Source organism: Hyperolius riggenbachi, chromosome 1 (genome assembly GCF_040937935.1).
Source record: "Hyperolius riggenbachi isolate aHypRig1 chromosome 1, aHypRig1.pri, whole genome shotgun sequence".
Classification (NCBI taxonomy): domain Eukaryota; kingdom Metazoa; phylum Chordata; class Amphibia; order Anura; family Hyperoliidae; genus Hyperolius; species Hyperolius riggenbachi.
This window is the reverse complement of record NC_090646.1, coordinates 127082571-127109583: the sequence shown is the minus strand read 5'-3', so window position 1 is coordinate 127109583 and position 27013 is coordinate 127082571. Positions and strand designations below refer to the sequence as shown.

The 27013-nt window shown below is 41.7% G+C and overlaps 1 protein-coding gene across 1 annotated transcript in view; it reads left to right on the top strand.

Moving 5' to 3' along the window:
• GABRA2 (gamma-aminobutyric acid type A receptor subunit alpha2) overlaps positions 1–27013 on the top strand; it is a 257044-nt gene that overhangs the window by 190311 nt on the left and 39720 nt on the right. The window contains exons 7-8 of the mRNA XM_068278530.1: positions 5474–5617; positions 10095–10247. Coding sequence (XP_068134631.1) covers positions 5474–5617; positions 10095–10247 — 297 coding nt within the window. The remainder of the gene's footprint in view (positions 1–5473; positions 5618–10094; positions 10248–27013) is intronic.

The following is a 27013-nucleotide window of genomic DNA, read 5'->3' as shown; positions in this document are numbered from 1 at the left end:
TGCTATACAAACACACCATTTTTGTAAAAAAAAAAAAAAAAATACAATCATTACAACAAAGAAATAAGCTTTAAATCTTGAATCATGTTACTTTTAACAATACAAATAAAGATAAAAAACTTTGAAACATTTCTAACAATTTAAATCTAAAAGATCTTTTCATACAATTGAACATACATGATACAATTACAACACACAATCATCAAAATTTTTCCAGCATGTCTGATCAGATTTTTCTTGAAAAAACGGGATAATCGTTTGAATTTCTTGATCAAAAAAAAAAAAAAAAAACGGGAAAATTGAATGTATTTAAAGCGGAATATAACCCTGCATTTCAACTTTGCTCTAAAACATTATTTACAGTATATTATATGCAACCAGCATTTTTTTTTTTTACTAGACCGGCATTGGAATGGTTACACAGGGCTTTAAAGTCCCTAGAGATTTCTGCAGACGCATCCGAACTTCAGTTAGATACTTTTTGTTTACAAATATGTATCTTTTAAGTGTTTATTGTGACTCATCTCTCTCACTGAGAAGGAGCTTGGAGGACAGCCAAAGAGTGTGTAACTGTTTATCAATAGATACATCTAACTAAATAGAATGTAACTATCTGAACGTCTGCACGGAACTTAAAACCTCTGTGTTTAACCCTTCCAATGCTGGTCTAGTAAAAAAAAAAATGCTTTTTGCATATAATATGCTGTAAATAATGTTTTAGAGCAAAGTTGAAATGCAGGGTTATATTCCGCTTTAATGTACTGTGTATGGGCACAATAAGAATGGTTAGTTTTTGTATAAATTAGCTGGAGGCCCTGACTTAGCCACGAATTTCATCCAGGTAATTAAATCACCTGTGCGGGTGAGCGAGGGGGGGGGCATTAATCCTACCCATCAGACGTCTTCTTTGATCCGTCCCACGGTGCCTACCACGCTGCATTCCAAGCGCGTCACGCGACTACAAACACTTCCTCCTTCAACCCGGAAGGAGGAAGTGTTTGTAATCACGTGACCGCGGCTTGGAACACAGCGTGGGAGGCGCCGTGGGATGAATCAAAGAAGATGTCTGATGGGTAAAATTAACCCCCTCTCACCCACCCGCAAGATGCTTTAATTACCTGGATGAAATCCAAATAAAACCTATTCGGATTTCATCCGGTGATCATCACTGGTAGCCACACAGCTTGTTGCTGGTGTGTGTTCATCTAAACTACAGATACAGAGACCATTCATTTCATTTCTTCAGTTGTCTTTTTGCTGCATATAGATTTATGACAGAAACACTTTCATGTTTATTTTTGCTTTGTATTCATTATCTTCACACATTCATTATCTTCATGAAAATTATGAAACGCCACTTCTAATTCCCAGTCTGGGCTTGCTTATGAAGCATATTGCGCTGTGGGATTTAAAGAGTAACTGTTAGCCCCAAAACTGAAAATTAAATCTCTCTTGCAATCTTTTATTTACTATTTAAATGAGCCAAAAAGGCATTGTAGAAGTTAAAAATCAATATAATTTTTTTACTATGTATCCTTTTAACCAAGCTCCGGACGCAAAGCCGCATATCAGATACTGCTGAGCATGCGTAGCATGCCTAGCTCTGCCCGACCCCCCTCTCCCCCCCAGGACCAGGTGCCGATATATGCTCACTCCAAACAGCTGACCGCTCTGACACGGAGAGAGAGCAGGAGCACTTCCAGCGCCGCCACCACAGAGCACGTGCATCTCTCACATGTGACTCGGCGGCGGCTGCTCTGCGGTGGCGGCGCTGGAAGTGCTCCCGCTCTCTCTCCGTGTCAGAGCGGTCAGCTGTTTGGAGTGAGCATATATCGGCACCTGGTCCTGGGGGGGAGAGGGGGGTCGGGCAGAGCTAGGCATGCTATGCATGCTCAGCAGTATCTGATATGCGGCTTTGCGTCCGGAGCTTGGTTAAAAGGATACATAGTAAAAAAATTATATTGATTTTTAACTTCTACAATGCCTTTTTGGCTCATTTAAATAGTAAATAAAAGATTGCAAGAGAGATTTAATTTTCAGTTTTGGGGCTAACAGTTACTCTTTAAATGACAGCACATGCAGCGTACAGAAACATGGCAGTTCACCAATGGATTGTGTTAGCATTGGATTGGGATTCCCTGACAGCACACTTTCTTTGCTGCAAGCATTGAATGAAGGAGAAGTTTATGTGTTGTGGGAGTTTCGGAAGAAGTGCTCTTGCTGTGCTGGAGGAATTTCCTGACAAAGCGTATTAACTTTACGTTAGCTATTCCCTGACAGAGCACATTAGCTGTACTTTAGGTTCTCTCTGGCAAAGCACCTCTGCTGCACTGCTAGAAATCCCTGAGAGGTGCACTTGCTGTACGCTGGGAATTATCAGACGTGGAGTGATGCAGTGATCTGGGAATTACTTGACACTTTTCTCTTACTGTTTTCTGCTGGCTGCATGTCTAAACACAACTCCTGTCCTGTACTGGCAAACACGTACTACACAGAGAAAATAAGCTTACTTACTAGGGTGCTTGACAAAGTAAACAATTTTTAGGTGTGAAGAATTATCACAAACACACACACATATTGTTCACCGATCATCCACAACATTAACCCCATAAGAGGTTTCCCCCTTATGTGCTAGAGCAATTTTCACATTTCAGTGCTCCTCCCTTCATTTGCCAATAACTTAATCACTAGGTTACCACACTAAATTATCGTTAACTTTTTTTTTTCCGCACAAATTAGGCTTTCTTTGGGTGGTACATTTTGCTGAGAATTATTTTATTCTAAATGCATTTTAATGCGTTAGATGTGTTATATTATATTATATTATATATATCACTTTTTTGTTTTATATTGTTCCAAATCACAAGCATGGACAGGATGTCTATTTACATTCTCCCAAAGCACTTGGTAGCGCCCATAAGGGTGCAGATGTGATCGTACCTTTTGCCATTAATTATTTCAAAACTATCTATAAAGAGGTTATCTACTTGTCATCAAATCACCACTATTTTTTTCACCTTTTTAAAAATCAGATCACACATATAAAGACTGCCATATATGCACAGGAGCCATCTGACATTTTGCATTGTTTTATTTATTCTAATGGAACATTTGATTGTTCCATTAAAATAAATGTGATTGCGCCCCCCTCCCCCCCCCCCCCCCACACACACATGCACACACAGACACACAGATTCCAATTCCATTTATTGACACTCAAATTGCAACTTTTCAAGTGGTGTTCTACATTTCTATTTGTGCATTATCCTAACATCATATTAGGGCCTGTACACACTGGCTGTGTTGCACTGCATTTTTAAAATCGCATGCATTTTTAAATTGCAAGGTCTTTTGAAAAATAATGAAAATCTTGATAACCTGTACACACTGCTTTGATGCGTCTTTACAAAAACGCAATCAAGGGCTGCACTTGAAAACCGCATGAAAAAAATGCAATGCATGAGATTTTCATTGCAGTTTTTAGTTAAACAATCAGGAAACTAGGAAAAGATAGCCTCAGCAAAATTGCGATTAAAAACTCGATCGCATTGCACTGCCTTTGGAATTGCGCATGGCAATTTTCAGTGTGTACAGGCCCTTACTTGGTGGTCTTGTGTTACTATGGGTGTATATTCTCTCTCTGCACACTAAGGCTTGATATGACTTCTAGCAAGTCATACACCACTAATCTTACTATTTTTGTCTTTCTCTACTGAAGGGGACTGAGTCATCATGCATATTTTAGACAATACTTCCGTAGAGCTCACAATGAAACTCATAGTAGAAATACCTTAGCTAATTGAAAGTGATTATACGACCAATAAAAGGCAGATGCAGTCTGCTTTTTGTAAAAAAGCTTCCACTGATAACATTGCAGGAGCAGATTAAATGAATCCATCTCATACTATGAATTGTATTTGTTAAATACTTGCCTGGTGTTTATTTCCCGGATCTTCGTTTAGCACAATGTAAATTCTGGCAAAAGGTCCTCACCTATTGATCACTGTGAGTTATGTCTCTGCTGCATGGCATATGCATATAGTCTGCATTTCTAATATTGGTCAATCAACATTTGGAAACATCCTTAGACTATATTACATTGTCATTTTTAAATAACAAAGCAATGTTGTGCATATTATTTATGACATTGCTGACGTCAACAACAATGTGATAGTTTTCCTTGTGTATGGCCTCAATTCATCAAGCATTACGGCATTCTGTAATGCAGAAAACAGCTGACTTTACTGAGCACTTAAAATGCCAATTTATCAAGGCTGTTGTCGCATGGAAAGCTGAAATTACCAAGCAGTGAGGTAAATTACTGACTTGTTCAGTAGATACCTCAATAAATGTCAGTAAATGTCAATTCATCAAGGATACAGCATGCGGTATCAGTTTGATCATTGCTGGCAGCTCCGAGGTGGCAAAAAACAGTATTGAATGCCTTCCTTGTGGATATCTTAATGATTGACAGGAGCAGGGAGCCAGTAGATGTTAACAGCCCGTGTCTCCTGCAAGTCCCGCTGATCATTGTGATAGGACCCGCAGGCTTCTCTGGAGGGTCTAGCTTTTCTACCCCCCAGGAAGCGAGCAGAGAGATCACGGAACAAAAGAGTCTTCCTCTGCCTCCCTTTGGTGGTTTAACCTCTTAAGTTCCTGTTTGAAGGTGTGGAGGAGCTAGTGGGGAAATCACCTAAGCATGGCGTGTGTAAAGTCTCCTGGAAGTTATTCTAAGCTGTGGCAACTAAATAAAATGTTAAGAAAAACTAATGGACAGATTCAAAGCGAGCAGAGGCAGTATAACAAACAGTATTACAAAACATGTACATCTAAAGGGATGTCGGGATGCCTCTTACTATTGTAATGCTGCCTCTTTATTGAGAACAGCACAAAACAACAGAGACTCTTCTGGTGATACGAACAGGTTTTTATCAATGGGCTTCAGTAAAATACTGAACTTCTACCGCACCTGTGAAAATCTTGATGAATTAGCAAAAAAAGTCTAAAATATTGAATGCGGTATTGGTTTTTTTTTTTTTTTTTAGCAAACAGCCTTTGATGAATTGAAGCCTATGTGTTATAAACTGGTCAATTGTACTTTTCCATACTAGGTATGTTAAGAAGTGGGAACAGTGGGAAGAAGGGTTGGTTTTCTTTCAAGAAGATGATGGTAAATGATTGTGCCAGTGGTTTTCCATTCACTTGAATGGTCAGCACTTAAAGGAAAACTGAGGTGAAGCCATCCGTGTGAACCAGCGCTAACTTGGGTTGTATTTTTGTGGACTCAACACTTGAATCCACAAAAACACATTCATTATTCATAGATCTTGATTGGAAATCAAAAAGTATTTCTAAATGTTTCTCTATACCAATAATAGCAGAATCGGCCTTATAGAAGGCTCTGTATTTAAAATCTGTGAACATAATGAACAACTGCATACATGGTGTGAAATATTCTTTTTTTCCTATTCAGATGCATACACAACCTCAGAAGTAACGTACGTGTGGACACGAAATGCCACCGAGTCAGTTGTGGTTGCTCCAGATGGCTCAAGATTAAATCAGTACGTCCTTTTAGGACATTTGGTTGGGAAAGAAACAATTAAATCAAGCACAGGTTAGTAAATGTGCCATAGCTTCTAAATGTTGAGTAGATTAAAAGTAAAATGTACGGGGAAATGAACGGTGTTCTTTTAGACACATATGCATGGGAATTTAAGTCTAAATATTATGTGATGTCACCTTAGTGAAACACAACCTGCAATCTGATAAAAATGGAACAGATACTAAGGCTGTGTTAAGAAGCAACCATTATCTGACTCCCAGCTAAGTTTACAGAGACGACAGTCACACTGAAGGTAAACAGATTAAATCCGGGGAGGTGATTTACTAACGCTGCAGAAATTCGCACTCAGAATAAAAAATCACCATTGCAGAACTATTAAACAGAACAGTCTGTGTGTGCCCGTTAGCTGTGTTGGCACATCAGGAATTTACTCAGTAATTCCCAGGCATTGCTGTGTTACTAGTGAAGGCTGCAGTGATCAGCAGATAACAGCTGGCATACTGCTGCTTTGGCATATAAAGAACATGCAGGGAGGATGCTTTATGAACAAAATGCTCAAGGCAAATGTTTTTTTTTAACACCACTGCAAACTCCTATGTGAATTATAATGTTTACATTTTTTTATTAATACTTACAAAATTGCAAGCCCCCCTCCCTCCTTATCTACCATGCAATGTGGGTGGCCAGGAAGGTGGAGTCAATGAGCACTAAGGCCTGGAACCCACTGAAAACAGCAAACGCGAAACGCTACCGCTAGAGTTTTGTCTGAGCGGTTTGCAAGCGGATTCATGCGCAGTCGCGTTTTGCAACATTGTATTTTTTTGCTCAGCGGTTGCGTAGCGTTTTGTGTTTTGCGTTTTTATCCTGATTGGTCCTGTGAAGAATGTTTCATTTTGTTACAGTGTGCTGAACCGCAAAACGCTAGCAAAACCGCTCAGTTTAGGTTTTGCTGAGCGTTTCCGCTAGCGTTTCAATACTTTACATTGAAGCGCTAACGCTCCCAAAATGCTGCACGTCCTGCGTTTGCATTTCTGGGAAATGCAAACGCTCCTGTGGAAGTTGCCCCATCCATTAACATTGGCCCAGCGTTTTGGCAAAGTGCTAGCGTATCGCAGTGCTGCCAAAACGCTGCCAAAAGCGCTCCTGTGGGTTCCAGCCCTAAGGGCAAGTTGCTTTTCCTCACTTCCATATGCCCCATGTATGAAATGGAGCAACTTACTAACAAATCTGGAAACCACCTTAAGTGCACTATATATCCACTCCCTACTATGGGATTAAAAAGAGTAAAAAGCATAAAAATAGACATATTGTAATAAATTATTTGAGTAAAAAAAGCATTTAAAAGTAGTACATTAAAATGCACATCTATTTTCAAATGCTTTTTTTTCTTCTAATCTGAAATTCTTCTGTCTTTTTTTCACTGCACCTGCCATCCTCTCAAATGCCCTTGACGCCCAGTGTGTAATTAAGGTAGCCTTACTAGGCCATTCTTGTTTTTTTCACCATGGCTTATTTGGATTTTCCGCCAATGACTTCTATTGATTCAGCCCAGGAGACTAGTAGGAAGGGAAAATCAAACATTTTGATGCCAGGGGTTTCTTATCAGTGCTTGATTGGCCAGTGCCAGGATAGGATGGTAAAGTCATTGTTCTGGAAGGACGGTAGAAGAATTACAAAAGTATGGAGTAAAGATCATTTGGAAAATACACATAGGTTTCTGTACATTGCTGGATCTTAATTCTATAATTAAGAAAATGTGTTTACTTCACTAAAATGTCATCTTCTCCTTCTCTTTTTTTTTTGGGGGGGGGGGGGGGTGTTCCCATGCAAAAAACACATACTAAGGAACACAAAAGCATTAGCATGGTGCCTTGCTGAGCATGCTCTAAGTAGCCAAAGATCTCATCTCCCTGTGCATTGTGATTCCTAGAGGAAATGAATTACTTACAAATGTTTGATCATTTCATTACTGCCTTAACTAATCATTATTTTGATTAGGAAAGCGAAATGTGAAACTCTTCCGGTATGCATGGGGCATGATCTGCTGCAGATAGGGTTTACTTACCTATACTGCACTCTCCATCTTCCCAACATGTTCACCTTCACAACCAGAAGTTTGTCTGTAAGGGTGGATGATGGAAAGCAGCATGCAGCGCAGTGGCAAGAGGCAGCAATGTAGGCAAGTGAATTCCTTCTGCTGCAGACCACACCCATACATGGCAGGACAGTTGCATGATGCAAAACTGTTCCGGTTTATCCTTTGATCAATAAACTGCACAAAATCAGATCTGAGGTTTAAATTGATTGAATCGGCCGTAAACGTTGATGAAGTATTGATTGATGCCTTAATCCGAAGTCTCATTCTTTAAATATATATGGGTTCTGAAAAAGTGGCGTGTTGGTTGGATGAATTACCCAGCTGGTGATTTGAGGAAAATTTATGACATTTAGGCTCCTTTTCCTCTGGGAAACACAATTGCCTACACCCCCCTGCAATGCGATCACATTTCCTTCCATTTTGCCACGATACGTCAGGTATACGACACAAACACACCAAAAATTGTGCAGGCCAGTGATTGTTAGTTGGGAAAAATAAGATTGCATGAGTGGAGAAAGAGCATAAAGATTTAAATGTTAATTGTGGTGCTGTTGCGATCGCTAATGGAAAAGGAGCCTAACGGTAGTGAAATGATTGCATGTTTGTGTTAGTTCTGTGTGACTGATACTGCTAATTAAAATTAGCAGTTGGGCATGGTTGCCTAAGATGCCTGATTGCCAGGAACCAGACCTCAGACTTTGGGGGACATCATCATCACCTGTACCCACAACATAAATGCGACCGAGATGCTTGCAAATGATTGAGTGTCTGAGCCTCAAGGCAATGCTGTGCCTTTTATACAGCATTTGCCTTATTTCATAGAGATATATATACACATGCATACAATAGATAGATAGATAGATAGATAGATAGATAGATAGATAGATAGATAGATAGATAGATAGATAGATAGACAAAATGGTAAATAAATATTACATTAAAGACAAGACACAGAGTATTTATATTGCCCTTTTCTTCTGAAGACTATCCACATCCAGAAATCTGGATGCAGAAAAACGTATGCAGAACTGATGCAGAACTAGTGGAAATAGGCGTTTAAAGCACTTCAGGGCTGCAGCCAGGTAGGGCGTGCTCCACAGGTGACCAGGATCATTAGTCCAAAATAGTTTAGCACACCTTGGCCCATATGCAATTCACGTTTTCTCCTCCGTTCTCTCCTAGGTGATATTGTCACATCGTATTAATGAAATGCCCTCTAACAAGCCAGACAATACTCTAAACAATTTTGACTGTACTTTGTCTTCTATTTTGTGGTTCTTTTTCAATTGAGGAGTGCTGAAAAGTTATTTTAAAGTTGAGATTAAATTGTATCTCCTAGGAGAAAACTGTGATGGCTAACCTTGGCACTCCAGCTGTGGCAGAACTTCAAGTCCCATGAGGCATTGCAATACTCTGACAGCTCTAAGCATAACATGGGGAGGCAGAGGCATGATGGGATTTGTAGTTTTGTCACAACTGGAGTGCCAAGGTTAGTCATCAGTGACTTAGGGGATAAAAGTGAATTGCATATGGGCCTTTAAGTTTAAGTGTTGCTTTATTCCATCAGTTAGTCAATTCTGCTAGCTGACAATTGTTTCAGGCCCTGGCAGGTTTTCCTTTAGCAAAGCATAGAAGCAGACATTTATGTAAATGTTTGCTTCTATGCTTTGATAAAGGGGAACTCACAGCGCTAAAAGGGAACCCACGGTGAGAGGGATACGGAGGCTGCCATATTTATTTCCTTGTAAACAATGCCAGTTGCCTGGCAGCCCTGTTGATCTTCTGGCATAAGTATTGTCAAAAAAGAGTCAAAACCTTGGAACAAGCATATGGCTAATCCAGTAAAGGCTCAGTCAGCGGAGTCAGAGCACCTGATCTGCTGTATGTTTGTTCCGGGTCTATGGCTAAAAGTATTACAGACACAGGATCAGGAGGACAGCCATGCAAATGGTATTGTTGAAAAGGAAATAAATATGGCAGCCTCCATATCACTCTCACCTCAGGTTCCCTTTAAACTTAAGGTGTGCTAATCTATTTTGGACTTATGGTTTACAAGTTTTCACGGTGTGGCTTGCCACTCTGCTTGTGCACCCTGACCACACTCAAGCAATGGTGTACCACTCTCTACTTAGCCTTGCCCAAAGACTCCGTACTTGTTTAAGGCAACAGCCTTAACAGAATGCTATCCATCTGACTCTGCATGTATTAAAATGCTATATAGTTCAGTACTGTGTTTAGCTTTTCATATTCAATGTAATAGCTAATGTTAGTGATATGTTAGTTTATTCCTTGCAAAGGAGCACAGTTTCCTTGTATTTAGAAGAAATTGTACATTGCTACTGCTTCACATGCCCCCTATTTCAGTAACGCATGCTGTGTGCTGCAGACGGTGTGAAGACAATTCTCATCTGGAATGTTTCTGTCTGGCAGGAGAATACACAGTTATGACAACACATTTTCACTTGAAGCGAAAAATTGGATATTTTGTGATCCAGACCTATCTCCCCTGCATCATGACCGTTATTCTGTCTCAGGTGTCATTCTGGTTGAATAGGGAATCGGTGCCTGCAAGAACAGTCTTTGGTGAGTAAAATCTGCAATGCACACATTTTATTTTGTGCTGTGGAGAATATTATAAAACAGAGTATGTGGAAACATTGTGTTCTTCACATTAGAATCCAACCTGCAGGCAAAATGTTTAACCTAACTAATAATGATTGATTTTGAGGGACACGCAGTGTTTGTATAGATTTATTTATGTATTATTGTGCTCTAACAATTTGGTTTCTTTCTTTAATTTTTTACACGTAACATAACACATTTTCCTTATTATATTTGATGTATCTTAACACCAAAAATAAAATAACCATAGAAATAAAAAATAAATAAATAAACAATGTAGTAATGTGTGATAAAATGTAATTTTAGGCTAAGTTCACAGTAGGACGTTGCGTTTTGATGCGAAGTTAAAGTCGTAACGTAATAGCTTGTACACACTGCTGTGCTTTTAAAAACACATGCGTTTTTTAATTGCAAGGTCCTTTGAAAAATCATGAAAATCGCAAAGACCTGTACACACTGGTGCAATGCGATTTTTCTATTGTCATGAAGGTTTTGCGATTTAAAAATCACATGCGATTTTAAAAACGCAGCCAAGCACAGCAGTGTGCACAAGCTGTAACATTCTAATGCGACACAACAAAAAAGTGGTTATGCACATTAACTCAGCATTACCGTCTCATACAGTAGGTACAGTAAGCATATGGGCAATGAAAAGTGTGCTTTTCTCTACCTGGTAACGTGTGCGTTTAGAGGTAAAGCAGTGAGTTACCATAACGCAACACGTTACAATGCAACTGTAACGTCGCACTGGAACGTCGCTTAGACCTCTTATTGCAGTGTAACATCCTACTGTGAACCTGGCCTCACTTTCAGTTACTACGGAAGTATCATGCTTGTATAATTCCCTTATTTATCTAAAGTTTATCTGAAATGGTATTTAACTTGTTAAGATGGATGTGTTTCTTCCTTTATTGTAAAAATGTTTACTAAGGCCCCTTTTACACTTAAAGGGGCACTATGGCTAAATTATGCCTATATTATCATTCAATATAAAATATGTGCAATTGTAGCAATGAGTAAGACTTGTATTGTGGCTGAATAAAACTCTGTTTCAATATTGCTTTACCCTAAACCAGTGCTGGAGTCACGTTGCCAGAGAAAGCAAAGCGACGCTGAACCAGCACATTCCATTCTGCAGGAGGAGGCTGCCTTATCAGACGTTTCATCTGTAGTTGTAATCTCCCACTTTGATGTATCGGGAGAGGTTTTACCCAACATCTAACTGCACATTAGTTCAGTTACAGCTCCTCTGATCTGCCGTACGTCTCAGGACAATGACGTACGGCTCAGATGAAAACAATGCTCCCCGCTGAGGCCCCCCTTCAGAGAAGCTGGCACAGGCAGGGACACCTCTTGTTGTCAGTTGCCATGGAGACCAGCTTCTCTTATGCAAAGGATTCCAGCATCTTGATTCAGCACACGCAAGTGCTGTGTAGCCTGTGTCCTGCGTGCGTCTCTAAAGGGGGGCCTCAGCGGGAAGCATTGTTTTCATCAGAGCCGTACGTCATTGTCCTGAGATGTACGGCAGATCAGAGGAGCTGTAACTTCACTAATGTGCAGCTAGATGTTGGGTGAAACCTCTCACAATACATTAAAGGGGGAGATTACAACCACAGATGAAACGTCTGATAAGGCAGCCTCCTCCTGCAGAATGGAATGTGCTGGTTCAGCGTCACTCTCTGGCGACGTGACTCCAGCACTGATTTAGGGTAAAGCAATATTGAAATACAGTTTTATTCAGCCACATACAAGTCTTACACATTGCTACGCAAATTACAACAGAGAGAAAATGTGTGCATCAACCAAGTGAACCTGACAAATCTGGCTTTGTAAATTTGGCCTGTTGGCTAATCACGAGACATTGCTCATGCAAATATGCATTTGCTTTCGCATGCCTAAATATGCAGGGTCAAAAACCAAAAACCGCAAAACAATCGCCCTGCAGGAATTAGTTCATGATACATAGCACTATGCAGGGGTGCCACGAGGAGGCTTCCCATTGCCCCCATACAGCCGGGGGGCCGCGGGGGTCCCAGGCTCTCTCACCGCCTGGAACCCACACAGCAGCACCCCGGAGGTGGAGGCTGGGGGGTGCAGGCGATCTCCCCAGTAGTGTTGGGCGAACATCTAGATGTTCGGGTTCGGGCCGAACAGGCCGAACATGGCCGCGATGTTCGGGTGTTCGACCCGAACTCCGAACATAATGGAAGTCAATGGGGACCCGAACTTTTGTGGTTTGTAAAGCCTCCTTACATGCTACATACCCCAAATTTACAGGGTATGTGCACCTTGGGAGTGGGTACAAGAGGAAAAAAAATTTAGCAAAAAGAGCTTATAGTTTTTGAGAAAATCGATTTTAAAGTTTCAAAGGGAAAACTGTCTTTTAAATGCGGGAAATGTCTGTTTTCTTTGCACAGGTAACATGCTTTTTGTCGGCATGCAGTCATAAATGTAATACATATAAGAGGTTCCAGGAAAAGGGACCGGTAATGCTAACCCAGCAGCAGCACACGTGATGGAACAGGAGGAGGGTGGCGCAGGAGGAGAAGGCCACGCTTTGTGAGACACAACAACCCAGGCCTTGCATGAGGACAAAAAGCGTGCGGATAGCATGCTTTGTACCGCCATGTAGTCATAAATGTAATAAAGATAAGAGGTTCCATAAACAGGGACCGGCAACGGTAACCCAGCAGCAGCAGCAGCAGCAGCAGCACACGTGATGGAACAGGAGGAGGCGCAGGAGGAGAAGGCCACGCTTTGTGAGACACAACAACCCAGGCCTTGCATGAGGACAAAAAGCGTGCGGATAGCATGCTTTGTACCGCCATGTAGTCATAAATGTAATAAAGATAAGAGGTTCCATAAACAGGGACCGGCAACGGTAACCCAGCAGCAGCAGCAGCAGCAGCAGCACACGTGATGGAACAGGAGGAGGCGCAGGAGGAGAAGGCCACGCTTTGTGAGACACAACAACCCAGGCCTTGCATGAGGACAAAAAGCGTGCGGATATAGCAGCAATGCTTTTTGCCGCCATGCAGTCATAAATGTAATACAGATGAGAGGTTCAATAAACAGGGACCGGAAACGCTAAACCATCCCAGATGTTCATCGGTCATGTTACTTGGTTGGGGTCCAGGAGTGTTGCGTAGTCGTTTCCAATCCAGGATTGATTCATTTTAATTTGAGTCAGACGGTCTGCATTTTCTGTGGAGAGGCGGATACGCCGATCTGTGATGATGCCTCCGGCAGCACTGAAACAGCGTTCCGACATAACGCTGGCTGCCGGGCAAGCCAGCACCTCTATTGCGTACATTGCCAGTTCGTGCCAGGTGTCTAGCTTCATGCCCGGTTTCAGGTCCAGCGGTGCCAGCCACAAATCCGTCTGTTCCTTTATTCCCCTCCAAATTTCCTCCCCTGTGTGCTGCTTATCCCCAAGGCAGATCAGCTTCAGCAACGCTTGCTGACGCATGCCAACAGCTGTGCTGCACTGCTTCCACGATCCTACTGCTGCTGGTGCTGGGTTAGCATTTCCGGATGAGGTACAGCTTTGAGATGCGTTGGAGGAGAAGGAGTCAGAGAGGTAGGTGCTGCTGTTGTTATCCAGCTGTTTGCGGCGTGGGCAACACCCGCGCCGTAGCAGGTGAGGAATCGCTGCCAGGCTCCACAAGGTTCACCCAGTGCGCGGTAAGGGAGATGTATCGACCCTGGCCGAACGCACTCGTCCAGGTGTCAGTGGTGAGGTGAACCTTGCAGGCAACGGCATTCTTCAAGCTTCGGGTTATTTAGCTGACCACGTGCTCATGCAACTCAGGCACTGCAGAGCGCGCAAAGTGGTAGCGGCTGGGAACCACGTAACGTGGGATGGCCACTGACATCATGCCCTTGAAGCTGTTTGTCTCCACCACTCGATATGGCAGCATTTCGCAGGCCAGAAGCTTGGCTATGCTGGCTGGCTGTTACTGCCACGGCCCGGGGGTCATTTGCTGGCAATTTCCTCTTGTGCTCAAACATCTCAGAGACAGACAACTCAACCGTAGCGCTGCACACCGAAGGGCTGTTGGTTGTTGTGTTTGATGAACACTGGGAGACCTCAAGAGCACTAGTCCGGAAAGTGACAGTGTCAGCATCGTCTGATGTTTGTGAATGTTGTGAACCACGCAATGGCTGGGCTACTGCTGCTGCTGAGGCGGGTCTGGTGGTGAGTCTGGTGAACCCAAGGGAGGCAGTGTTGCTGGTGGTACCCTGTCCTGCCGCGTTTGCCCACAGAGTGGGATGTTTGGATAGAATGTGGCGGCTCATGCTGGTGGTGGAGAGGTTGTTAATACTTTTCCCCCTGCTCAGGCGGGTCTTGCACACCTTGCAAATCGCCATGGTAACATCCTCAGTGCAGTCTTCAAAGAAAGCCCAGACTTTAACTGGCTGAGGACTCGGACCTCGTGCGTGATGTGCTGGTGCTGCTTAACCCACTGCTGGACGCTTGAGAGGTCATCCAAGTAATTATCTGGTCCTGTTCTTTTGGATCTGTGAGGGTTGTTGTCCTGGACAACATGGGCAGTATTGAGTGGGTTTTCTTGGGTGCTCCCCTGTGGCCTGTACGTGAACCGTCAGGGGAAACACCTCTTCCCTTGCCCCTCCCTCTTTCACCGGATTTCTTCCTCATTTCACTTATCCTTAAAGTACACGCTGACTGGCAGCAGTACAGTGGCAGTACAGAAATGCTATACAGTGGTGGGTGAGCGGTGTACCACTATTGTCAGCAGTGACACAGAGCACAATGCTATACAGTGGCGGGTGAGCGGTGTACTACTGTTCCCAGCAGACACAGAGTGGAAGTAAACACAATGCTATATAGTGTGGCTGAGCCGTGTACACAGAGTGGCATTAAACACAATGCTATATAGTCTGCTATATAGTCACCCCGAACAGGGTGATGTTCTGCAGAACCCAAACAGTGGCAAACACTGTTCGCCCAACACTACTGGGAGGGAACGCAGATTTTAGTACCTAAACACACGATACAACATGTTTTCCGGGGTCGGACTCTGAGGCACATACAGATGGTCCCGATCATCATCCTCATCATACAACTCTTCTCCTGAGTCTGACCCACCCACCACCTCTGCCACCCCAACATCCCCAGACACAGACCCCTCATCGTCCTCAACATTAACTTGGGATGCTGGCCTGAGCCAGACCTCCTCCTCCACATCAGGCCCCATCATCTCCTCAATGGCAGCCCTCATTAATCGCTCTGGCGACGGACTGATGGACACAACGTTCTCCTCCGGGGAGGGCTGCTGCTGACCACTGGCTGCTGGGGTGGATGTTATAGCTTGCGTGGGGCGTTGGCTGTTGCTGTTGTTGGGAGTGCTGCTCACAGCGGAGGTCTCTGGGGAACTCATGTTGAGCTCATATAGTGGTTGACGGTGAGTGGATTATTACTGATCCCAGCAATATACACACTGACTGGCAGAGTACGCAATGCTATATAGTGTGGCTGAGCGGTGTACACAGAGTGGCAGTAAACACAATGCTATATAGTCTGGCTGAGCGAGCGGTGTACTACTGTTCCCAGCAGAATCAGAGTGGCAGTAAACAATGGTATATAGTCTGGCTGAGCGGTGTACACAGAGTGTCAGTAAACAATGGTATATAGTCTGGCTGAGCGAGCGGTGTACTACTGTTCCCAGCAGAATCAGAGTGGCAGTAAACAATGGTATATAGTCTGGCTGAGCGAGCGGTGTACTACTGTTCCCAGCAGAATCAGAGTGGCAGTAAACAATGGTATATAGTCTGGCTGAGCGGTGTACACAGAGTGTCAGTAAACAATGGTATATAGTCTGGCTGAGCGAGCGGTGTACTACTGTTCCCAGCAGAATCAGAGTGGCAGTAAACAATGGTATATAGTCTGGCTGAGCGGTGTACACAGAGTGTCAGTAAACAATGGTATATAGTCTGGCTGAGCGGTGTACACACAATGCTATATAGTCTGCTATATAGTGTCAGTAAACAATGGTATATAGTCTGGCTGAGCGAGCGGTGTACTACTGTTCCCAGCAGAATCAGAGTGGCAGTAAACAATGGTATATAGTCTGGCTGAGCGGTGTACACAGAGTTTCAGTAAACAATGGTATATAGTCTGGCTGAGCGGTGTACACAGAGTGTCAGTAAACAATGGTATATAGTCTGGCTGAGCGGTGTACACAGAGTGGCAGTAAACACAATGCTATATAGTCTGGCTGAGCGAGCGGTGTACTACTGTTCCCAGCAGAATCAGAGTGGCAGTAAACAATGGTATATAGTCTGGCTGAGCGGTGTACACAGAGTGTCAGTAAACAATGGTATATAGTCTGGCTGAGCGGTGTACACAGAGTGTCAGTAAACAATGGTATATAGTCTGGCTGAGCGGTGTACACAGAGTGGCAGTAAACACAATGCTATATACTCTGGCTGAGCGAGCGGTGTACTACTGTTCCCAGCAGACACAGAACAGTAAACAGAATGCTATATAGTGTGGCTGAGCGAGCGGTGTACCACTATTCCCAGCAGACACAGAACAGTAAACAGAATGCTATATAGTGTGGCTGAGCGAGCGGTGTACCACTATTCCCAGCAGACACAGAACAGTAAACAGAATGCTATATAGTGTGGCTGAGCGAGCGGTGTACCACTATTCCAAACAGACACAGAACAGTGAACAGAATGCTATATAGTGTGGCTGAGCGAGCGGTGTACCACTATTCCCAGCAGACACAGAGTGGCAGTAAACAGAATGCTATATAGTGTGGCTGAGCGAGGTACACAGAGTGGCAGTAAACAGAATGCTATATAGTGTGGCTGAGCAAGCGGTGTACTACTATTCCCAGCAGACACAGAGTGGCAGTAAACAGAATGCTATATAGTGTGGCTGAGCGAGGTACACAGAGTGGCAGTAAACAGAATGCTATATAGTGTGGCTGAGCAAGCGGTGTACTACTGTTCCCAGCAGTGACACAATGACAGGGGGGACCCTGGCTAGCGTGGCTGGAGCGCGAACTACCCTGCCTGCCTACCCAAAGCTAAACCCACAGACAAATGGCGGAGATATGACGTGGTTCGGGTATTTATTTACCCGAACCACGTGACCGTTCGGCCAATCAGAGCGCGTTCGGGTCCGAACCACGTGACCCGTTCGGCCAATCACAGCGCTAGCCGAACGTTCGGGGAACGTTCGGTCATGCGCTCTTAGTTCGGCCATGTGGCCGAACGGTTTGGCCGAGCACCGTCAGGTGTTCGGCCGAACTCGAACATCACCCGAACAGGGTGATGTTCTGCAGAACCCGAACAGTGGCGAACACTGTTCGCCCAACACTACTCCCCAGCGTGGCTAGTGCCGGGAAGAGCCGCCCGCACACACCTCCCAAGATTAAAAACAGGCACTTACCTTAACGTCCATTGCGTTCTGCTATATGCGCATGACCTGGGCGCGACACATAAGGGGAGGACAGGCGCAAATAGCCTGCTCCAGGGCTCTCACCTCCTAAAACAAGCCACTCACCACTTGCCTCCAAAGAAAAGAAAAAGCAATGCTAATTACAACAGAGAGAAAATGTGTGCATCAACCAAGTGAACCTGACAAATCTGGCTTTGCAAATTTGGCCTGTTGGCTAATCACGAGACATTGCTCATGCAAATATGCATTTGCTTTCGCATGCCTAAATATGCAGGGTCAAAAACCAAAAACCGCAAAACAATCGCCCTGCGGGAATTAGTTCATGCTACATAGCACTAGTGTTACACATTGCTACAATTGCACATATTTTATATTGGATGATAATATAAGCATAATTTAGCCATAGTGCCCCTTTAATCAGTTGCTCTCAGTTATGATGGAAAGACAACTGATTTTCAAAGTAATGCCCGTGTTTTCCTGTGGCTCAGTTCCCACTATATGCCTTTTAACTGAAATCTTTTTCACAATGCACTGCTATGTAAAAAACACGTACCAACGCATACTAATGCACATTAACGCATACCAATGCAAGTGTAAAAGGACCCTTAGGCCCTGTTCACAGTGGTCAGTTGCGTTGCAGAATAATTCTACATGTCAGCTCACTGCCCATACAATTCACTGGGCCTGTTCACAGCACTGCCTTGTAACTGATCATATTATTCTAACTCGCTGCATGCAGGCTTTGTATGGAAGTCTATGTCCAGTCTCCATTGCAGTTCACAGTCATTATAACACATTATAATGTGTGCAATATACAAATGACCTCTGTGAACCTAGCCTTAGTACTCCTGTGCTATGAAACTCCCTGTCCTTATGAATAAATCATCGGGCTAACCCTTGGACACTGTAAAAAAAAGAAAACCATGAGAACATTAGAACTATTGCAAAACATTTTCAAATTTAAAATACATATAAAATGCACTACAGTATAAATTACTTTTTTTTTTCCTATGCTGCTATCACTTACAGTAGCTAGTAAAAATCTGATAGATCTGTCTGTTTTGGACTAATCCATCTCCTCTTGGGGAATTCTCAGCCATTTCTTTATTTAGAAAAACTGCAGTTGCTCAGTTCAACTGCCAAAATGCAAAAAAACAACAACAAGAAAACAAAATGCAGTATGCAAACCAGTAGGGAAGCTGCCTGACATATTTGTATAGATCCTTTGCAGGATCTGTAAAGAATAAAATGAATACTGAGAATCTCCCATAATGAAAGACACTAGGCTAAGACCTGTAAGATCTGTCAGCTTTTTACTTCCTACTTTAAGTGACTTAGATTTTACATTGGAATTAGTTAAGTATCCAATTAGAACAGTATTTTATATTTTATTTTTTTTCTGAATAAAGGTTTATTACCTGATTGTTAGCAATTATGTTATAAGTAGTGATGTACTGAGATTGCATAATGCATTCACAGTCAGATATTAGCCCTAGAGTGTCAAAATTAGCGTGTACTTCTCTACCTTTTCTAAATACATCTGTGGCAAAATTAAACATACCATTGTAGTGTTTTGTGGCTGTTTGTGCTGCATTCATTTACTATTTTTTTAATGAATTAGCTATGCCTTCACAGCAGGGGTCACAGGCTAAGGTCAGACGATGTGGTGGTGTATATCTAGATAGAATGCATGGCACATAGTGTGAATAGATTTGCCTTCAGAGCTGGGAAGCATGCTATCATTCAGAAAGAAACAATTACTCAAATCAGTGCCTCCAAATTGAGTAGCAGCCAACATGTGAATCAATGTAAAAGATGTGTCTGTCTTTACCTGACCTGCTGAGGTCCATTGGAAAAATCTTATTATGACTGCTGGATCCTTGGCTCATTGAACCTTAGCAGCAGCAGAAGAAAATGACTTGGCATGTGCAATATCTGATAAAACAATTTAAATATAGTGAAGTACAATTTTCATCAGGTGTTCTTGACATCGTTTTAAAGGAGAACGTTAAGATGAATTACATAGGAGGATCACCAAGTTATACTAGATATAGCAAGTCATGTTTAACTTCTTTGTGCTTCGGATGAGAGCATTAACAATTTTCCTAGAAGGTTCCTGGGCTGGGAGAACGTTAATTTTGTCATTTGCATGCTCTGTTAGTACTGTGAGTGCTATAATGGAGGCAGGAAATCTGGGCAAAATTTGGGAGCGCATTATTGGTATAAGTTTGCGTGCCTCATAGGTGCCAATTAAAACTATTGGTATCAGTATAAAATGTAGATGGTAGCAGCATCCGCTGTTTGTCGTATGTCATGGGCTCCCAAATTACTGATAGTTTCAATGGGCGACTATGAGGCTTCCAATAATGATCATTTTTTTTTAGGTAGAATTGTGGTGCAAGGACAGTTAAGGTAAGATGTCCATAGGGAGGGTTTTAAGGTTAGGCATCAGAGGTTAAGGTTCATCATGGGAGGTGGGTGTTTAACCACTTTGTCCACTGCTACAGAATATCTACGTCATCTGTGGCACCCTCCAAGCCACCATGACGTAGATATACTGACTTGCTTGCAGCCCTGCTGTGAAGGATCGGGTGCGCTTCAGAGCGCACCCCCCTGGCACTGTCAACTACCTTACTAATTGGTGAAAGGGAAAATGTTCCCTTGTAGCCAATTAGTGACACACACCCCCCAGCTTACATTCACCGCGGTGCACGCAGCCCTGTGATGCCGAACATCCAGGTCCCGGCATGATGACATCATCAAGCCAGGACCCGGTGTTCGGTATCACAAGGCTGAATGCAGCGCGGTGAATGGAAGCTGGGGCTGAAGGATGGCCGCAGGAACCAGGTAAGGTGAGATATTCTGCTTGCAGGGGCATTTTTTTATCGATCTTTCCACGGAGGGGACAGCATAGTAAGGGGGGGCACATCTGGCTACCCATAGCGGAGGGTGGGGGTAGTGTTCCGAAAGGGGGGGTTTAAATGTATTTTGGGGCCCATAAGGGTAACGGGGTGGGGAATTAATAATGAAGGGCATATCTGATGGTCCTGGGGGCCATAACCTAACACTGGGGGCACACTTGGCTATAATGGGGAGGGGGCGCTAATCCTGGGGGCACATCTGGCTACAATGGGGAACATTAATCCCGGGGACACATCTTGCTATAATGGTGGGCCCTATTCCGGGGGGCGCATCTGTCTTTCTATATAGAGGGCTAGCAAATACGGGGGACAGATCTGGCTATACTGGGGGGCTGATATTTAGGGGGCACATCTGGCTATACTGGTGGGGCTGATACTGGGGACATGCCTGGCTATCTATCCTTGGGGGACGTAATACTGGCGGCATGTTTGTTATCTACTGTAGCATTTTTTTTATTTTTTACTAGAATTGGTGAAACCTAAGGATTAGTGCAATTTTTCATTCCCCCTCTTTTTCCCATTAAAATGCATAGATTTTTTTTTCTTGGGTCAAAATACCCCCCTATGAAATTCTAGTATGTCCTGAAAAAAATGATACCTAGATCATTTAGGTGTCGTGAGTAGGGATAAAGTTATGGCTGTTTAAATAGGGACATGGCTAAAGCGTCAAAACTGCTCGGGTCCATAAGGGGAAAAGAAGGTCTGGATGCAAAGTGGTTACGTTTAGTTGTGGTGGGATGGTTAAAGCGGATTTGTCACCATAAAAATTATATTTTAACAGCAACTGGTCTGAGTGTATTAAAGAGAATCTGTATTGTTAAAATCGCACAAAAGTAAACATACCGGTGCGTTAGGGGACATCTCCTATTACCCTCTGTCACAATTTTGCCGCTCCTCGCCACATTAAAAGTGGTTAAAAACAGTTTTAAAAAGTTTGTTTATAAACAAACAAAATGGCCACCAAAACAGGAAGTAGGTTGATGTACAGTATGTCCACACATAGAAAATACATTCATATACAAGCAGGCTGTATACACCCTTCCTTTTGAATCTCAAGAGATCATTTGTGTGTTTCTTTCCCCCTGCAGCTATCTTCCACTGAAGTGTCAGGCTGTTTCTTCCTGCAGAGTGCAGACAGCTCTGCCTGTATGTAATTCCTCAGTATGTGAAAGCCCAGCCAGCTCAGAGGAGGATTTATTCAGTTCGTAAAAGATAAGAGAGAAGAGAGAAGCTGCCCTACTCTAAATAATACACAGGCAGTGTGCAGAGAGGGGCCTGGAGGGGGGAGATGCATCACAGAACCACAACACTGAAGAACTTGGCAGCCTTCCAGACACAGGCTGACAAGTCTGACAAGAGAGAGATAAGTTGATTTATTACAGAGATGGTGATAGTAGAACGTGCTGCAGTAAGCCAGAACACATTAGAATAGCTTTTGGAAGTTGTAGGATGATAAAAAACAGGATGCAATTTTTGTTACGGAGTCTCTTTAAGTGATAAAGATGCTAATACTGCATTCAAAACATTTTCTGCTGTTATGGTTTGGAGTTATCGCATACCTTAGGAGCACTGACCCTTTAATTGCCATTGCCATCGGCTGGCAAAACAGTTGCATGCTGGGGAGTCTTTTTATCTATAATATATTACTCCTCATCCCTTTATTTTCCCCTCCTTCTAATGACATAAGACAGTGCACTTCCTAGTATAGACCTCAGTGGGAGTGTCTGAAGATTCTGGGAGGAGGGCAGGTAACGAATACACAATTAGCAAGAAGAGAAAAAAGAGTGAGGGAAGAAATGATGTCAGGATTAGCTTCATTCAAAGGTAACTAAGATGGAAACTGTCTAAAATAGGATTCACTGCTTTTACTTTATAAAATTCACAGGAATCATAACGTGGACAGTGCAATACATGGGGTTCAGTGTGAGAGCAAGGTTTGATTTAGTTGTAGAAAAATATCAGAATTATTTACAGATATTTTACAATCATAATTGGCAATTTAATAACATAGAATATTTGTAAATGTATTGATATTCTACTTGCCGAAATTGGGTGCCCACATTTCCGGTCGCCTCTCTTTTATGCGCGCGCTTTAACTCACAGTAGCCCCGCTTAATGGAGTACAGTTATTGGCCAGGAAACCATGTGATCAAAATACCTTTCTAAACATATACCTGATATAGAGAATAGGATTCTCTGATTTTCCTTTATAAAAATTCACAGGAATCATAACGTGAACAGTGCAATACATCTGTGTTGTAAGTAGAACTAGTATTTATCTACCTATATATGCGTTTTTTACTTCTAGGTTAGCGTGGGTGTCACTTGTTCTTTAAGGTTAGGCATTAATAGACAGAGGGTTCAGTGTGAGAGCAAGGTTTGATTTAGTTGTAGTAAAATATCAGTATTATTTACAGATATTTTACAATCATAATTGGCAATTTAATAACGTACAGTATTAATGGAGTACAGTTATTGGCTAGGAAATCATGTGACCAAAACGCCTTTCTAAACATATACCTGATAACCTGATACAGTATGACTGTTTTCCTAAAGAACTCACTGTCAGGAGCATTTACTAAGGTTCCTAGATAAGTGAAAAGGAAAATCTGTCACAGATCTTGTTTTATTGGACGCTGCAAGATTTTGTTTTAATTGTCTACTTTTAAGTGGCAAGATATTTTTGGTGAAATTTAATTTATTTTATTTTATCCTGCACGAGGTTGAAGCTTTGCTTACAGAAAAGTAGTAGACACTGCAAGTTCTGTGGTAAGTTTAAAGAAAAGTAATAAAATATTATTTTAAAATTGTAGATATACTAATAATTATTGAACAGAAGCTGTTTCATGTTGGAGTTTTGGTCTTTTTCTCATGGGGAACATTGATCAAGTTAAGAATTCTCCTTGATAAGTCATACCTTTTATATAGTTTGCTAAATACATCCCAATGGACAGAAAGCATTTCCCATTTCCTGTATTTTGAAATATTATTTCAGAAAACCGAGCTGACAAGAATAGGTTCTTAGTTTTCCACTTTATTCCTAATGCTATTCAACCCGACGGCAAGGACACTAAAACATTACTTGCCATATAAATACTTTTTGTGTTCCTAAAGCTTTCAATACAAAATCCATTGTCCTCAACATAGATGCCATAAGGACTTTAAACGGGGATAAATGCATTTCTTGGAGCTAGCTTGGAAAACTAAGAAATTGAATCCTGGATCTTCTTTTTTTTTGTCAGTACTACAGGCAGAGTGAATGGACAAATCCCAGCTGTTCTGAGTTCAGAGTTTGGCAAATAAATCTAGTCCAGATTGCACCCTGTCCCCACACTTTGGTTGTGATTCATTATTGGAGATGTTCAGTGATAAAATAATCAGTTCTATCAAAAATTTGAAAGAAACCTTTTTTATTTTTTGCAATGTTCTTGATTTTTTTCAGCATTTTGACCACTTCCCAACCACAGTTTTTTTTCCCCCTTAAAAACCAGAGCAATTTTCCCATCACACGACTCCCATTCATTCACCAATAATTTTATCGTTACTTATCACAGCAAAATGATCTATGTGTTTTAGGGTTTTTTCGCCACAAATTAGGCTTTATTTGCAACATACTTTTTGCTAAGAATTATTATTTTATTTCATATGTATTTTAAAGGGAATAACAAGCAAAAAAAAAAAATATTATCGTTTTCAAAATATGTGCTATGATAAATTAAATCCACACATTTTATTTGCTCATTTGTCCCAGTCATTACAATGCGTAAACTGTGTCCCTAGTACAATGTATAGTGGTATTTTATTTGGAAATAAAGTTGTATTTTTTCCGATTAATTTTTTTTATACTGTATCAATAATAAGTCTTTATTTACAAAAAAATAACAGAAATATACCCTTGTGACATACATATTAAAAAAGTAAGGTAATTATTTATGGTTTTTTTTAATGATGTCATTTTTTAAAATATTTTTTACAAGTCTTTTATTTTGGTAACTATGAGGTAGAGGTGAAATGGGTTAAAAGTTATAAAAATGTATTTATTTTTATATATAATAGTGTATGTGAGTGCATTTTTACTTTTAGGCCACAAGATGGCACCATAGGTAATTCCTGTGGTGTACTGTTAACAGTACACGGGAAGTGTTATGTGTAACAGTTTTACTTTGTTAACGAATGCCGACATCTTGCTGATGCCGGGCTTCATTTACCACAGGCACTATGATCGAGTTTGGAAGCAGCAGTTCCCATTCACCAATAACGGACTGACGCAATGGAGTCGGGTGGGTGCATATGAGCGCGCGTGATTGCGTGCGGTGCATACCAATCAGTAGACACTTATTTACACCCCTGATCAGGATATTAAGTACAGAGGGACGTAGAAACGTGTAGTGTGGATCTGCAAGTAGTTAAGCTACTTTAACCAATACAAGGAATACAAACAGCAGTGAAATTGGGTTTTGCATATAGTCAAAGGCCATCACTTTCTTGATCTGACCATGGCAACTTAAAGAAGAACTCCAGTGAAAATAATGTAATAAAAAGTGCCTTATGTTTACAATTATTATGTATAAATGATTTAGTCAGTGTTTGTCCATTGTAAAATCTTTCCTCTACCTGATTTACATTCTGACGTTTATCACATGGTGACATTTTTACTGCTAGCAGGTGATGTCAGTGGAAGGAGATGCTGCTTGCTTTTTTGGTATTTGGAAACAGCTGTAAACAGCTGTTATTTCCCACAATGCAACAAGGCTCCCACAGTGTGATGTCAGAGCCATGGTCCTGACATCACATTGTGGGAGGGGTTTTGTCACAATATCAGCCATACAGAGCCTCCTGATGATCTGTTTTTTGAAAAGGAAAAGATTTCTCATGGGAAAGGGGTATCAGCTACTGATTGGGATGAAGTTCAATTCTTGTTTACGGTTTCTCTTTAAAGTGGACCTGCACTCTTGCTCAGGACAGAAGGAACATGTAGAGAAATGAACCCTGAATATATTTAGAGAATTTACCCTGTTTAATTCCCCCTCATTTGTGTCTAATCACAAGTTGTAATTTGATGTTCCGCTGTGTCACATGACTGCCTATGGCAGATAAGCCCATTTGAAACCACAAGCTGTAAACAATATGTCTGCTTCCATGAATCAGGAAGTAGAAACTGTGCAGATTTATTTTAGGATTTGTATCAGTAGTAACAAATACATGTTTTTTGTTTAAAGGTTATTATGCTATTGCGTATATTTTAGAGCAGAGTGGTGTTCTGAGTTCAGGTCCACTTTAAAATCAGATGCTTTCCATTGTGATTACAGACATTTACACATAATGAGGTTGATTCACTAACCTGTGCTATGACAAATAGCACACCTTATCAGAGATAGCATGCCTTATCAAAGATAACACACCTTATCAAAGTTAACATGCCTTATCAGAGTGGCATAGAGAGCACTACGAACGTAAGAGCCTGCTAATTGGCAATGGCACTCGTCCTGTCCTGAGCCCATGCGGGGTTCGTAGCGCTCGCTATGCTACTCTGATAAGGCTTGTTAACTTTGATAAGGCGTATTATCTTTGATAAGGCATGTTATCTCTGATAAGGTGTGCTATCTCTGATAAGGCGTGCTATTTGGCATAGCACGGTTTAGTGAATCAACCCCAAAGAGTTTTTGTTTTGTTTTTAAAGACCTGGGCTTATTCATCTGTTTTTTTTATTATTATTATTTTGTTGCAATAAGATCATTTTAAAAATACAAACATATGATGCTCCGGTATACAAATGTTCCCAGTGTAGTTTTGCTTTGTCATTGATTTGCATTGTTGTATACAAATGGTACAGTTTTTCCTTTTGTTTACACATGCAGACTTTATTGTATATTACTGTTGATTTTGTGCACCCTAATAAGAGTCCCAGAGGTTGCCTTGAAGTTGACAATGAAATCTCTCACCCCACATTAAAATTCCTCCCGTGCTTTGATGGTTATTGAAGCTGTTGTCCAGACACAGGAAAAGCAAAAAACTGTTTGTTTCACTTATTGAAATGTATTCTTGAAAAGCTCTAAAGATGTTCCAGCGCTGTCCCTGAGGGAAATGTGTCAGGATAAATAATATATTCACAGACTTTATTTCATATCACATGTAGTGCCTAGATCATGTTAAGAAAAAAATAACTGGCATTTTACATATTTATAATGAGCCTAAAGCACTGTTTAAATTAGAGACAAATTAACACATTTCATAATCATTTTTTTTTGTCTGACTGTCACCCTTTCAGTAAAGCTCTTTTACAAAATTCAGAAAAAAACAATTGTCTTCACTTGGCGGAGTATTTATATATGACTTGAAATAAGTAATACATGCCTTTATTAGAATATTATAAT